Source organism: Sebastes fasciatus, chromosome 9, assembly GCF_043250625.1.
Source record: "Sebastes fasciatus isolate fSebFas1 chromosome 9, fSebFas1.pri, whole genome shotgun sequence".
In the NCBI taxonomy this organism is placed as follows: Eukaryota; Metazoa; Chordata; class Actinopteri; order Perciformes; family Sebastidae; genus Sebastes; species Sebastes fasciatus.
The window spans coordinates 2,930,011-2,943,573 of NC_133803.1; the positions used below are offsets into that span (position 1 = coordinate 2,930,011).

A 13,563-nucleotide genomic window follows, 5' to 3' on the forward strand; every position below is an offset into this window, starting at 1 on the left:
TAACACCTCTAAATGCAGTTAAAAATAATAATCAAATGAAGGTTTGAATGAGTCATTCTGTGTGACGTTTGATAGCCTACTTTAATTGTTGATGATACTTTTGAAGTATGACTTTTACTGGAATCTTTTTTTACATTATGGTCATGCTTAAGTAAAACTTCTGAGTACTTCTTCCAGTAGCTTACTGCTCGTCTTCGACATGTGTTGGCTGTACAGCAGCAGGAGGACTTGGTGTAAAAAAAGAGGAGCCTAAGTTAAAGTTATGTAAGAAGTGCCCTGCTGGAGCTGAAGTTATGTCAGAGAACAGACTGAACTTTCTGCTCCTCCTAAATTTGAGCAGGGTTTGGTGGAGGAGGAGGAGGTGTCCCGTTACACCTCCACTCTGCTGGGCGGAGTCCGCCTCTACTTTGACACGCTGTGATTGGCCAGAGGTCACGTCACTCAGGTGTTAACTCGCAGGTAATTGGTCAGCAGAGTTCCCCTCCTCTACTTCTCAACTTCGCAGTGTCCATCTGAGAGACAGACACGGGTCCGACTCAACTGTCGTGTGGCGCACTTGTCCAACTTTATCCGGTGTCAGGAGCAGACGTACCGGAGGAGGTTCCCGGTGCAGTTTCAGAGCTATCCCCGACGGAAGTTTGTCACACGAGGAGTCCGAGCCCAAGAACTAGCGGCTCTGAAACTTTGTCCACCTTAGAAGACAGTTTGGGGAGAAAAGAAAGATGGCAGACAGCGAGCACGTCTCCTCCAGCACGCCTCTGTTCGGTGAAGAGATGCACCACTACCAGGCCGAACCGGGACCCGAGCTGGACCAGCCCAAACAGGACCTGTTCAGCGTGGATGACATAGTGGACCTGGTCGGCGGGGCTCAGGACGCCCTTCACCGACACCTAACTGAAGACAGTGCGCCACACGAGTACACGGAAGAGGAGCCAGTAACGTTACTGGAGCCGGAACCGGTGTCACTGCTAGACGCAAGAGAACCTGAACCTGAACCGGAGACTTTGATGCCAGACTCCACCAGCTTCTCTTTTATTCCTGACATCCCGTCTTTCATTGCTGAGGAGCCCGAAGTCGTCGCCCCCAAAGTCGAACCCGAGAGTACACAGATCGACCCGGAGCCAGAACCTCAACCAGAACCAGAACCAGAACCCGAACCCGAGCCCAAACCTGCCCCGCAGAGCGACGCCCTCCCAGCGGCTGAACCCAGCAGAGCAGCCGCAGCCCCCGCAGAGGCAGCAGAGCAACCTGCGGTGAAAGAGGAAGCACCGGCTCCAGCATCATGTGAGTGTCTCCACTAAAAACAATGATATACATTAATATGGGAGCGAGTTTTAGCAATTCAAACAGATTAATTCATAAATATATATTTGTATATTTAAGTGAGATAGAGTTAAACGGGTAATTTTCCATCTTTATCGGTTCATTGCGGTTCATCTGAACCAGGTTAGCATCGTGTGCTTGTCACACGCCGACATGGAGACACATCAGCGGGGCGAAGCGACACATGTGTCGCTTTAACCAACTTTATTCACCAGTAAACGTTAAATCATGTTGAAATGTTCCTCCTTATTTATTAACATGAATGTTCCGTCACAGCGAGGCTAGCCGGTTAGCTAGTGATGCTAGTGATGCTAGCCCTGATTCATCGTTACGCTAACCTGCTGTGTGACAGTTTGATGCTCGTGAATGGGGAGAAACACATTTTTAAGCAGACATGTGTATATATATATATATGTGTGTGTATATGTATATATATATATATATATATATATATATTAGTTTCATAAATGGAGAAATGTGCGGTCTTTTTGCTCATCTTCCCGGTGAATAAGCTACCAGGTTATCCCAGGTTTACTGGGCCCACCTGTTTAGACACATACCCGACAGGATGCATCATGTGGAGCTGTTGCACCATTTTAGCCTTCAACAATGTGTTAACAACTGTCTCATTTAACCTAATATCAGTGGTGTATTTATTAAATGTTTCACGGGTACCGTTGTGTATTTGATGTCTTCCACCGTTATATTTGTCCTAATTGAGTCAGACTGAGCAGCGCCCATCTGCTCTGCGCCTCCACCCGCTGCGTGCACGCTGTTGCTAACTCTAGTTGCTAGCGAAGTTCCATTATCGGACATGGGCGTTTTTACCTGTTTTTCTGTCGGCTGTAGCCACACAACAAAGCAAATAACCGTGCTGAAATAGTATCAGGGCGGGTTTGCCCTGTTCTTGAGCTTTGATACCGGGGAGGGTATCAAACGGCCCGATGGTGTGATGTTTCTCTTGTCTGGTGTCAGGTTGACTTCAGTAGGCTAACGTATCAACATACTGGTTTATTCATCTGGAATCTGGGGATTTGAATTAAAATAGCTGTTTTAGACTATGCAAGGTGGCCTTTTAAATCATGACGGATGAATTAAGTTAAAAAAAAATGATGGCATGTTGAACGAGAATATGTCCGATAATGGAAGCAAGGAGCCGTTAGCACCGCACGGTCAACCGGAGCTGTAACAGAGATTAGTCACAACAAAGGAATCAGTTCTGCGTCCACTCCCTGTCGGCTTCCTAGCTTTTCCATATTATTACCAGACTAACCTCAGCGCCTTCAATCAGTGTCAGTTCTTCTGCTCTGTTGCCGTCTGTTTTCAGTCTCCCCCCCCCCAAACCAACACCCTAAATCCGGAAAACAATGTAGCTCGAGAGGCCTGAGAGCCTCCTCACGTCCCCTTTCTGCTGCTATCACAGCTCTGAAAGATGTTCAAGTGGCGTTTCTCTAATGTTTGGACTTGATTTCAGGAATTGTGTATTCTGAGGTGATGCTGTTATTGTTGATGTTTATTGGGATGTGGCAGATGGCAAGTGAACAGGCCTGTCTCGCCTCCTCCAGGCATGGGAAGCAGGCAGCAGAGAGGCAGGGTGGGGCTGCTTGGCAAGGCCCACTGATGGAGGTGGATAGACCACGAGCCTCAGTGAAAGGCAGTCACAACTTTGAACAAAAGACAAAAAGAAATCATTCATATTTCCCCACCCTTAAGGATAATTAGAGTCTGAGTTTTCTGTTAATTGTTTAAGTATTTCCTCTTTTTTCCATCTCTTTAGATGGTCTTCAAGCCTTTATCACTCTTTTTTCTTTTTCTTTTTGAAAGTAAGTCTTTGTAGACATTTCAGTTAGGATATTTGAATTAGCTTTTTGAATGCTTGTAGTTTTAGACTGTGTTTTATTTGGGCAAAGTTGTTGCACACTCACTTGTGTTTCAACAACATTTAACATTTGCTTCTTTTATTAAATTTAACAAAGTAGAAATAAATGTTTATATGCCTCAGTAAGGTATTGTAAAAAGTGAAACTCAGCTGATTTCAATTAATTAGTGAAATCAAACAAAATTATCTACAACTATTTTGACAATCGATTACTCATTTAGGTCATATTTCAAGCAAAAAAAAAACATTTTATGCTTTTCTTGGTCGTACTTTATAGTTAATTGATTTAGTGGTTTGGACTGTTGGTCGGCTGTCACCTTGTGCTGAAGAATATTTGATTTTTCACTGCCTTCTGACATTTTATTGACCAAATTATTAATCAACTAATGGAGAAAATGATTGTCAGATTAATTAATAATGATAATTTGGCACTAGTATTGAACATTTTTAAAATGTCTGTCATACATTGCCAATTAATGACTTAATTAAATGAAAGTGCCTTGAGTGCCTTTTTAAAGCGCTATATAAAATGTATCATTATTATTATTAAATGTGGCTCAAACTCAGTGTCAAAGACCAGTAACATACTATTGTCTGTGGGGAAAATGCATAGTACTGTGCAGCCAGATATCACCCCCACACGCTTCTTTCCTCTTTGTCTTTAATCCATTGTCTTTTCTCTGAACACGAGTCTGATCCGATGAGTCCTGCTGTGATTCACGTCGTCACCCTAAAAAAGGTGTTTGAAGTGAGTCTTCGTCCCCACCCTCGGCCCCGCCCGACAGCGTGACTGACAGTCTGGTTAATCGACGTTCACTGCCGGCCTACATCTTATTTTTGGGTCACCTACATCCGTCAGTGTGTGTTTGTGAAGAGCTTGTGATGTGGTCAGGTGGATTAGATGGAGAGGGGAGATGTCAGACACACAAGTCACGGAGGCTTAAAGCTCAGTGTGTGTGTGTGCTGTCCAGTGTTGTTGTTTTCTCTGTATCCTGGTGAAGGCTACACATGGGGTTAAGTGCTTCAGAGTCAGACCCCCTCCACCCAAAGCAACCACATCAACCAGCTTCTATCTGTTGTTTTTACTCTGCCAACACAGCAGCTGTCTTTCAGTCTAGAAGTGAGTCAAACTCCTAAATGTGATGAGAACCACATGTCAATCTGTTTTAAATCTCGCCTCTTATCGCTGTGATAAGCGCTGAGATTTTCACAGCTGAAGATACGTACCCACGTTGTGCTGATTGAAGATGAGTTTAGGGCCTTAATGCTGTTATGAGAGAAGTTTATGTAAAAAAATAAATACATTTTAAATCAACGATCTAAACGGCCAAGTCAAACAGTGGATCATTAGAGCAGGAAATAGTTTAAAGAATCTCTTTTTACTGTCGCCAGAATTGTTCATTCTCCTGTGATTTATTTTTATTGTTTGAAAAATGTTTAAAGGTGGAATGATTGGTTGATCGACAGAAAGATAACTTGAGCTTCAGTCGTTTTCAAGCAAAAATAGTAAAAAAAAAAAAAGCCAAATATTTTCCAGCTTTTCAAAAGAAGCGAAGTTTTGGACTTTTTGTTGACATTCAACGTCCCATTGGGCAGTCCTAACATTTTTGATACTACGGTACTTTTTTGATACCTTACTTTAAGAAATATGAATATAGTTTTCTATAAACCCTTTTTAACAAAGGAAGGCAACGTTCTCAAAAGTGCCTGAACAAGCAGTTTTACAAACTCTTTACCAAAACGCTAAATTACCTCATACATATCTGTGAAATTTCTAGTTACTTATTGATCAACATGTAAGTTGAAACCGATACATCTATAATTGGATAAAATCGGATGATAATATCTGCTGTGTCCATGCAGCAGAGAGCTGGAGTGGTTAGCTTAGTTTAGCATAAAGACTGGAAGCAGAAGAAAACCGTTAGCCTGGCTCAGTTTGATTAACTTCTCTGCAGACTTGGCACTGAATAATAGTAGAAAAAAAATTTGAATTATCAGGTCATGTCAATAGTTCAGTAACCTTTTTAAAAGTAATTACAGGGTGGATAGACATCATGCAGTTAGGATTGGTTTGGTTTTTGCTGGAGGCAAGTTTCCCTCTCACTCTGTGTCCTCTCCGTAGGCAGGAACATGACAGATTAAATACATGGAACAAAGCTGAATCCGAAAACACAAGGATCTGATTTGTGTTCCCTTTTCCCCAAAAACTTCTGAATCTATCTGTTTGTTTTGTAGATTGTAGAGAGTCTGCAGCTTCAATGAAATTAGTTGTCACTGCAGGTATTTTGTTTGTCTGTCATTAAACTAACCAGCACTCCAAAGTAACCTGCTCTGGTTAACTTAACTTAACTTGACTGGAAAGAGTCACGTAAAGTTACATACTTTTGGGCTCTTGTGTTTTTGAAACTGTCACGGAGCAGAGAATCGTACATTGAGTTCTTTATTTTACAAGATGGTAGCAGGTGAGTCACTGGCCTGAAGTCATATATCAGTGTCGAGCTGTAAAAGCGTTCCTCGAGATACTTATAGCTCAAGGAGGAGACAAATACCTCAGCATGTGAACAAGAAAGTTAAACTGGCAGTTATAGGATTCCCCTTGAGGTCAGAGACCAAAGGAACAACTCCTGTACAGCAATTTGTTTGTTTATGAAAATACAAATTTGATTGCAGTTCCGAAGATTTGATTGAAGAAGAAAAAATTAATTGGTAATATTCATGAGGGCGTTGCAATATAGACCTAGTTGAAATTAATATCACAGTATTACAGGGCAGGGATAGATGCTAATATTTTTTAGGCATAGGCCACCAAGCCCCTAAATTTGGAGGCCAAAGTACATTTTTGGTGGCCCAAATGTACATGTCTGTAAAAACAATACAGAAAATGTAAAACAAATTAACACAGCCTTCCTTAACGGCGACATTAATAGAATGAAAATATGTAATTATTTAATTAAATTGAAAACTCAAGTTATTTGTTCTCTCACGACCCATGTCCCAGCCTCCTTCAATAGGCCTTGATTTCTATTGTGATATTGTGACAATAAACGGGAGCCAAACTTTACATGCAAAAAAGACACAATCAGTCTCATAACTTATTTCAAATAAATATATAAATTATTTATATATATATATAAATTATATATATATATGAATATATATATAATTTATATATATATGTATAAATTATATTTATATATATACACAATTATTTGAGAAAGCGAGAATTGTTGGTATTCTTACTTTATAAACACTAAACTTTTTTCACTTAAACAATTACTTATCAAAATCGTTGCTATTACTTTTCTGAAGATGACGAATTGTTTAATCCACGTATCACTTTCAATAAAAAAATCCAATATTTATCACACTATAGCAAATTAATGTATGCAAGATCAGATATGAAACTCTTCACATATTTAAATAAATAAACCAATGTTGTTGGTCTTGATTGAACCACAGTTTGCTTGGAATTGTTAATTTTCAAGCAAATTAGTCGATTTTATAAGGACATTCCTGCCGATAAAACACGTCACTGATGGAAAGGATCCAGTAGTTGTCGTCATGTAATTCTCTACTTTTAACTGAGGACATTTTAAAAACTGCCACAAGACGCTCAACACGGTACGACATGACTCCATTATTTAATTTGAGAAGCATAATGAAGTTTGGACCATCTAGGACTATGCTGTAGTACTACACCGTGTTAATTCACTGATGTGTGTTGGCTCACTCGGCTGTAACCCGACCAGTGAGCTGTGAGCTGAAAGGAACCTCAGGTTACAGTCCTGACCTCTCCACTTCCAGCTGATTTTTGCTCCCTCATGTCAAAGGACTTGGTCTGCAAATAGCTGGTGCAATTAGCAAGAGTTTGTTCATATGGGCTTTTATAAGTTTGTTCGACAGCTTGTAGGACACTTGAGTTGAAGTTTGTAGCTTGGCTTTAGCAATAATGTGATAGAGCATTCATCTCTCCTGAAGCTGAGAGGTAACTGTAGTTCATCTTCTAGATGTTAATTATCTGAATTTACATTACTTTTTCTTCCTGCTTCCCACCGTTGTTGAAGCCCGATAATTGGACTAAATTGAATTTGTTTCACTTCATTATTGTCATGTCCGTTTGTACTCCAGAATCCTTGAACTAGGCGACTGTAGTAACATGTGGCCAAAACTTTTTAATATGGGATACAGTCCCCCAAAAAAGTCCCAACACCTTCAAAAACCAGTTTCATGCAAATATTGGCAGGCATAATATTATTCACCTATTTAAATATCAACATTTGCAAATTGCAGCTTCCATCAAACTGAAAAGAAAAATGATTTGAATTTATACCAGCAAAAAATGCAAAGCTTAAATTGTACCTGAGAAACTGTTAAAAAGTTAGTTACAACTAATTTCTAACATTTATCAGCAAATACGACTCAAACTTGAAAAGCTTTAGCTGCTTGCAGCAGATTGTAACTGTCTGCAGCTAGAAGAAGTGTCCGTTGTTCCCAGCTATGTTTAGGATGGCATGTGATGTTGACTTTAATCTGGTTACATTTGCTCAGGATGGCCCAGTTACTATTGTGTGTAGTCTAAATCTTAAGTCTATTCACCAATAACAGGATACTGTATATACTGTAGATTGAGCTCTCCCATTCAGTTGCAACCTATGTGCTTTACAGCCTGCTATGTTTAATCACTCTCAAAAAAATACTTGTGACTTCCTGTAGCAGACCTAAATGCTACTCCTAATATTTATTTTGACTTTCAGTTGATTTTGTTATTGATTTGGAAACAGACAAGAGGTAGCTGAATAGTAAACCCATCTCGAGCCGTAAGGATTAGTCAACTAATCGATTAGTCGATCAATGGAAAAATAATCGCCAACTACTTTGATAATCGATTTAATAGTTAATCTTTCATGCAAAAATGTCAGAAAATGATGTTTTCAGCCTCAACTATGGAGATTTCCTTCTTTTCTCTGTTTAAAGATCATATTAAACTGAATATCTTTGGGTTTTGGACCGATAAAACAAGTCATTTAAAGACATCACCTTGGACTTTGAGAAACTGGGATGGACATTTTTCACAATTTTCTGACATTTTATAGACCAAACGATTAATCTATAAAATAATCGGCAGATGAAAATAATGGTTAGTAGCAGCGCTAATCCTATCAGTGATTTGAGAATGTGTCACCATACTCAAACATATTTATAAAAGCATGGTGGACTTGAAATCATCTTCTCTGGTGTTTGTAACTTCACAAACGCATAAGAAATGTCTGCATATGCACATTAGAATATATATATATATATATATATATATATATATATATATATATATATATATATATATATATATATATATATATATATATATATAAATAAAAAACTCAAATTTCGATGTTGAACTATACTGGAAAAGGTTTTTGAATCCTTTTGTTCCCTTTGAATCTGATGCTGAAAGAGCTTACAACCTGTTAAATGTTAAATCTGTCTTATTGATTCAACCCTACAGGTCTTCTTCATGACTGGAACGTAAAACTTGACAGCAGAGGTAACCAAACAAAACGGCCTAATATGAAGAATCAATTTGGCCGAATGATTATTGGATTATGAGATCGATATATATTTGTATTACAGACTGATTCTCTTAAGCTTCTGATGAACGTAATGCCAACAAATCAATGATCAACTTACTGTTGCTTAGATGTTAGACTGTGATTGTCTAAGTTTGATTTTTGTCCTTCACACTCTGATGAAACTTTGATCATCTATTGTGAACCTGAGGAGTGTATCTGAGTCCCACCCTGCTTCATATTCACAGTGGGAGTCTCTCAATGCAAACAGAGCTCTTTCCTATCTACTTTTGCCGATCTAGTGCCTTGCTTAAGAGCACTTCCCCATTTCTTGTCACTTACTTTTTCCTGTCTGTATTTTCCTAATGACTTCAGGGATCAAGCATCGGGGAAAGTTAAACGTCTTTTTGTGCTTGAAGGAGATCATGGATGTAACAGGAATTATAATGTTGCCATGGATTCAGTAAATTACACTGAGCTACAACTTGAGGTTTTTAGCCTACATTTGTTTACAATTTGGCAATTGGAGTGCTACAAGAATGAGTTCTAAAACTCGGAAATGAGTTAGCATAGTAGCACTTCCAGTTCCCTCGTCTGGAAGTCAACAGGTTTTTTGAATGGCTTTATAGTTGGATGCCTGAAATAAGGTCTGTGGTTAACACAAGCTGAAGAGATTTTCACGTTTAGTTCTAGGATATAAAATATGTCATTAATAGCCCACTTGTGAATTTTGAAGCCTTTTATTTCTTAAAAAAGGCGGTTGCTAATAAGTGACTAAATGGGCCTACAAGACGTCATCATGCCGACTCGTCCGCCTTTACAGCCTCGTTGTGTATACTCAAGCTCATGCGACCGTGGTGTAGTTTACAGCCAACGTTTGCTTTTTACTTCTGGCGATTGCATTTACATTTCAAAAATCATAAAATGGTGTTAATTTGTGGAGATTATTTTACGGAACAAAACGTGTACATATCATAAACGTTTGTTTGCCACAGGGCTCATTTTCTGCAATAATCTAAAACCCAATGGAATAATCCCATTGACATTTTGTTGAGGGAACCAGGGTGATGCTAGCTTCCTGATTGGCCTACAAAAATACATCAACCCTGGAGCCGAATTTGCTATTAGCTGCTCCCGTTTGCAATGTACCCATGGATGTACAGACAACTATCACTTGATTGCTTTGATACTGAAGAAAACTTGAAAAACATGAAGATTCTCAGGCAAGGCGTCTTTTTTTTTTTCCTATAATTTCTAAGCGGATTTATGGATGTTAATTTGCAATGGACACAGACATAATGACGTGTTAATCGTTCTGAATCTAAAAAAATGTGTTCATATCTGATTGTTCTTATTTGACTTATGTATGTTATGACACTGAAAAGGAGTGCCGATTTTACCTGGGCAGACTCGGTCCCATGCACCTGATGACATTTATATATACTTATTATAAATGCATATGTTGTAGAATAAAACCAATACTGTGGGCTCTTACTGCTTACTTGTGGAAAGATGTCTAACCCGTTCAACAGTGTTAACTTCTTGCGTACCCACGACAACGTGCCAAACTTTTTTTTTTTTTAAATCTTAAACCTTCTCAAAGACCTGACATCAGTCCGCCACTCTTTACTTCTGGTACTTTCGGTACTACCAAAAAAATCACATATAAATCAGATTTATTTCCAGCAAGGCTTCTCATGTGGGAAACTTTATAACTGAGCTGAGCTCTTAAAGCTGAAGTAGGTGAGATGGAGCAAATGTGATTTAAAAAAAGTTATTTTTATAAAACAGTCGCTATATTGTGACAGTAGTACATGAAACAGGTAACCTGAAAAAAAATAATGTTCCTCCGGTGCTCCTAACGGCATCTGCAAGATTTCACATACCGGAGGAAGACAAACAGTCAGAGCTGATCTGAGGTCTGCTTTCCAGCTGCTGTCTATGAGAGCCGGCTGTCAATCACTCGCGAACTCCGAACAAACGGTCAAACTAGGCAGCGCTGATCAAATATGAATCAATATTCTGTTACGTTAATGCCTATTTCTCTCCTCCAATGTTCTCAGAATCATCTTGTAGTGCACGGTTTAGCGGTAAAATGAGAAAGTTTGGGAGGCGGCAGCCATTGTGAAATCTGGTGAAGGAACGCCAAGTTCTGGTCACATGACCGGAGCACAGCCAATAGGAATGCTCTCTCTCTGAAATGACCTGTAATTGGTCAAAGTCTCCCGTCACGGGCTAGATGTTCTAAAGCCTGAAAACAGAGCCATGAGGAGGAGCAGAAGTCCAGTTATCGTTCAGAACACTTGAATTACAATATGCTTAAAGGTTATTATGGGATTTTTGCCCAATGCTGCCAAAAATATACTGCCTACTGCAGCTTTAATATTCTGTTTTGCTTTAGAGTTAAAGGAATTCACAAATTGGTATTGAGCTGAGGACTTTTTGAACTGAGCAAAGGACTCTTTTTAATCTGGGTGAAATACACTGTTGGGGTGAACCAAGAGTATTTAGTGTGTGTGTGTTGAATTATTAGCTCGCTGGTTGTTGGATTCATTTGATGTTATTTTTCCAAGTCTTGTGAGCTACTGAGAATTTCATGTATCCTGTGAACTATTAATAATAATTTGAGGGATTTGACACTAACTGGCACTCTGGCTTTAGACAAGTCAAACTACTACAGGCTGTTTTGAAAACAGCGGACTATAATCCACTAAAAGCTGTTTTTGGATAAACCTGAGACGAAAAAAGTGCCATGTAGTTGGAAAATCTTGCTTCAGTTTTTATACATCACACAGTCGAAGTAGCAGCCTATTCATTGATCTTTATTATCTCTCACTTTGGACCACCTGGATTTTTGGAAGAAAAAAACTAATTGATTGATAGCAAATTAATTGATTCACCTTAATTTGCTTTTAGCCATCTGTTTTTTGGTTGAATTGACAGAACTTGGAATGAATGGAATTTCCTCTCTTTGGCAACATCACTGATCAAATCACCGAAGCCATGTTGATGTGTTAAAATGTGCTGTTAGTTACATAACTGCTCGAGCTTTGAAAGTATTTAATTTTATTTAGATTATATATTTTTTACATTTCTGTTTAGTAACTTGTTTTGTATGCAGCTGAATCGTCCGTGTTGCTCACTTCTGTGAAATCTGAGGATTACAAACCACTAAACATAATCGCTTCCTCCTGATCGGAGGGGAATTCTTTCTATTCTTGTGTCCCATCATGACAGCTGTCCTCTTTTGTATGCTTTGAGCCTTCTTTATCTTTCTCTATAGCAAGCGGTCATGTCTGTTATGTCTTGCTATGACATCAACGTTCTGTCCTCCCCTTCACTACCAAATGAAACCTTTAACAAATATTACCATACCTGAGAGAACTTGTTAAGTAAGCAATGTAAACTAAATACAATTTAAATTGGGTGAAGAATACCCTGCAGGGACCCACGTGTCCCCCCGTTTTCCTTAACTACACACAGAAGCCGTAATTAAAACATCCCAGCTGAGAGTTACTGCCATGTACCATTCAGTTAGTCTAGGGACGTGGTTTTCACTTTAGACTTTGGACATCACAAACTGCATTCCTTTGTAATGAAGCTATCTGCCACTCCCCCTTGGTCTTTCTCTTCTGGGCTGACTAAACTCACTTTCTGCTGCTTTCTCTCATTTCCTCCACAGATGTACCTTCTCCTTCTAAAGCTCAGCCTCATCCTCTGATGCAATTCCCTACAGGCAAGTTCTCTCTGCTCGCTGTGTTTCCCTACATCTTCCTCCTTTTATTATATTCTTTCACCACTTCTTTAGTTCACCCCCCTCCGTTTGTCATTTAAGTGGCAAAAATAACCCTTTGCATGTCAGAAGCTGTAGATTTGTCACCTATAAATAGCATTTACATAGGATGCTTGTGGGTTTGTATCTTAAACACTAAATCGGATGTTTGACTTTGCTTGTGTTACATTGTGACTCACATGTGATTGTTGTAGAGTAGATTGACATGAACTTACACAAGTAGTATAGTAGGAATAATGATTCTCCTCAGTGATTGAAGCAATATTAATTTATTATATTTCACAATATTTTGTAAAAGTTCTTTGAGAGGAATCATTATCTACCATCACTTAACAGTTTGTGTTTGTAAGACTGATTGAGCATGGTTAATTGGCGCCAGACCTGGGGAAAAAACATTTTACCACCATGCATCCAACCAGGGTGGTAAATACAGACCACCAGACAAATGCTGCCAAATCCCGACTGTGGAAGGTAGTCTGCTCTCCCAAACCACATTGGAAACATTATATTGTAGTACTGTTTCATTCCAAAAAAACATAGCTGACTGTTAGAGCTGATAAATTGGTTTCCTTCCCTACCTGAGATGCGAACTGAAGATGGGGCTACATTAGTCAAGTCAAATGGGGCAAGCAACAATTGGACATAAAAATTTCAAAGGAAAAACAAGTCCATCATAAACATCTATTAGATTGTTAGTAACAATGCAGGCACACATAAAATGAGACAAGTCCATGGATATGTTGCGCCAGTGCATGTTGGGAGGTTTCCCAACATACCTACCTTATGTAATTGCAATCACATGATCAGCACTCAGCCAATCCTATGAACACTGATCATGGTTTCGACTCTCTACTCAATTTGTCTTTATTTCAAAATAAGAGTGCAAAGTTTTTTTTAAATAACTTCATCCAGGATTAACAAAGTCCTTAAACTGCATTCAAAGAACAAATTTATCTGGATGAGAATGAACAGGATTGTTTTATCCAGATAACAGCCTAAATTTG

The 13,563-nt window shown here is 39.0% G+C and overlaps 1 protein-coding gene across 8 annotated transcripts in view; it reads left to right on the plus strand.

Moving 5' to 3' along the window:
• Positions 1-484: 484 nt before the first annotated feature.
• The window catches only part of rtn4b (reticulon 4b), a 47,605-nt gene continuing 34,526 nt past the window's right edge, over positions 485-13,563 (plus strand). Inside the window, exons 1-3 of one of the 8 annotated variants that reach the window (XM_074645261.1) lie at positions 485-1,284; positions 8,706-8,744; positions 12,449-12,502. In XM_074645261.1, coding sequence (XP_074501362.1) covers positions 723-1,284; positions 8,706-8,744; positions 12,449-12,502 — 655 coding nt within the window. In that variant the 5' untranslated portion in view covers positions 485-722. The remainder of the gene's footprint in view (positions 1,285-8,705; positions 8,745-12,448; positions 12,503-13,563) is intronic. The other 7 variants (XM_074645263.1, XM_074645265.1, XM_074645262.1 and 4 more) reach the window with 7 other exon arrangements.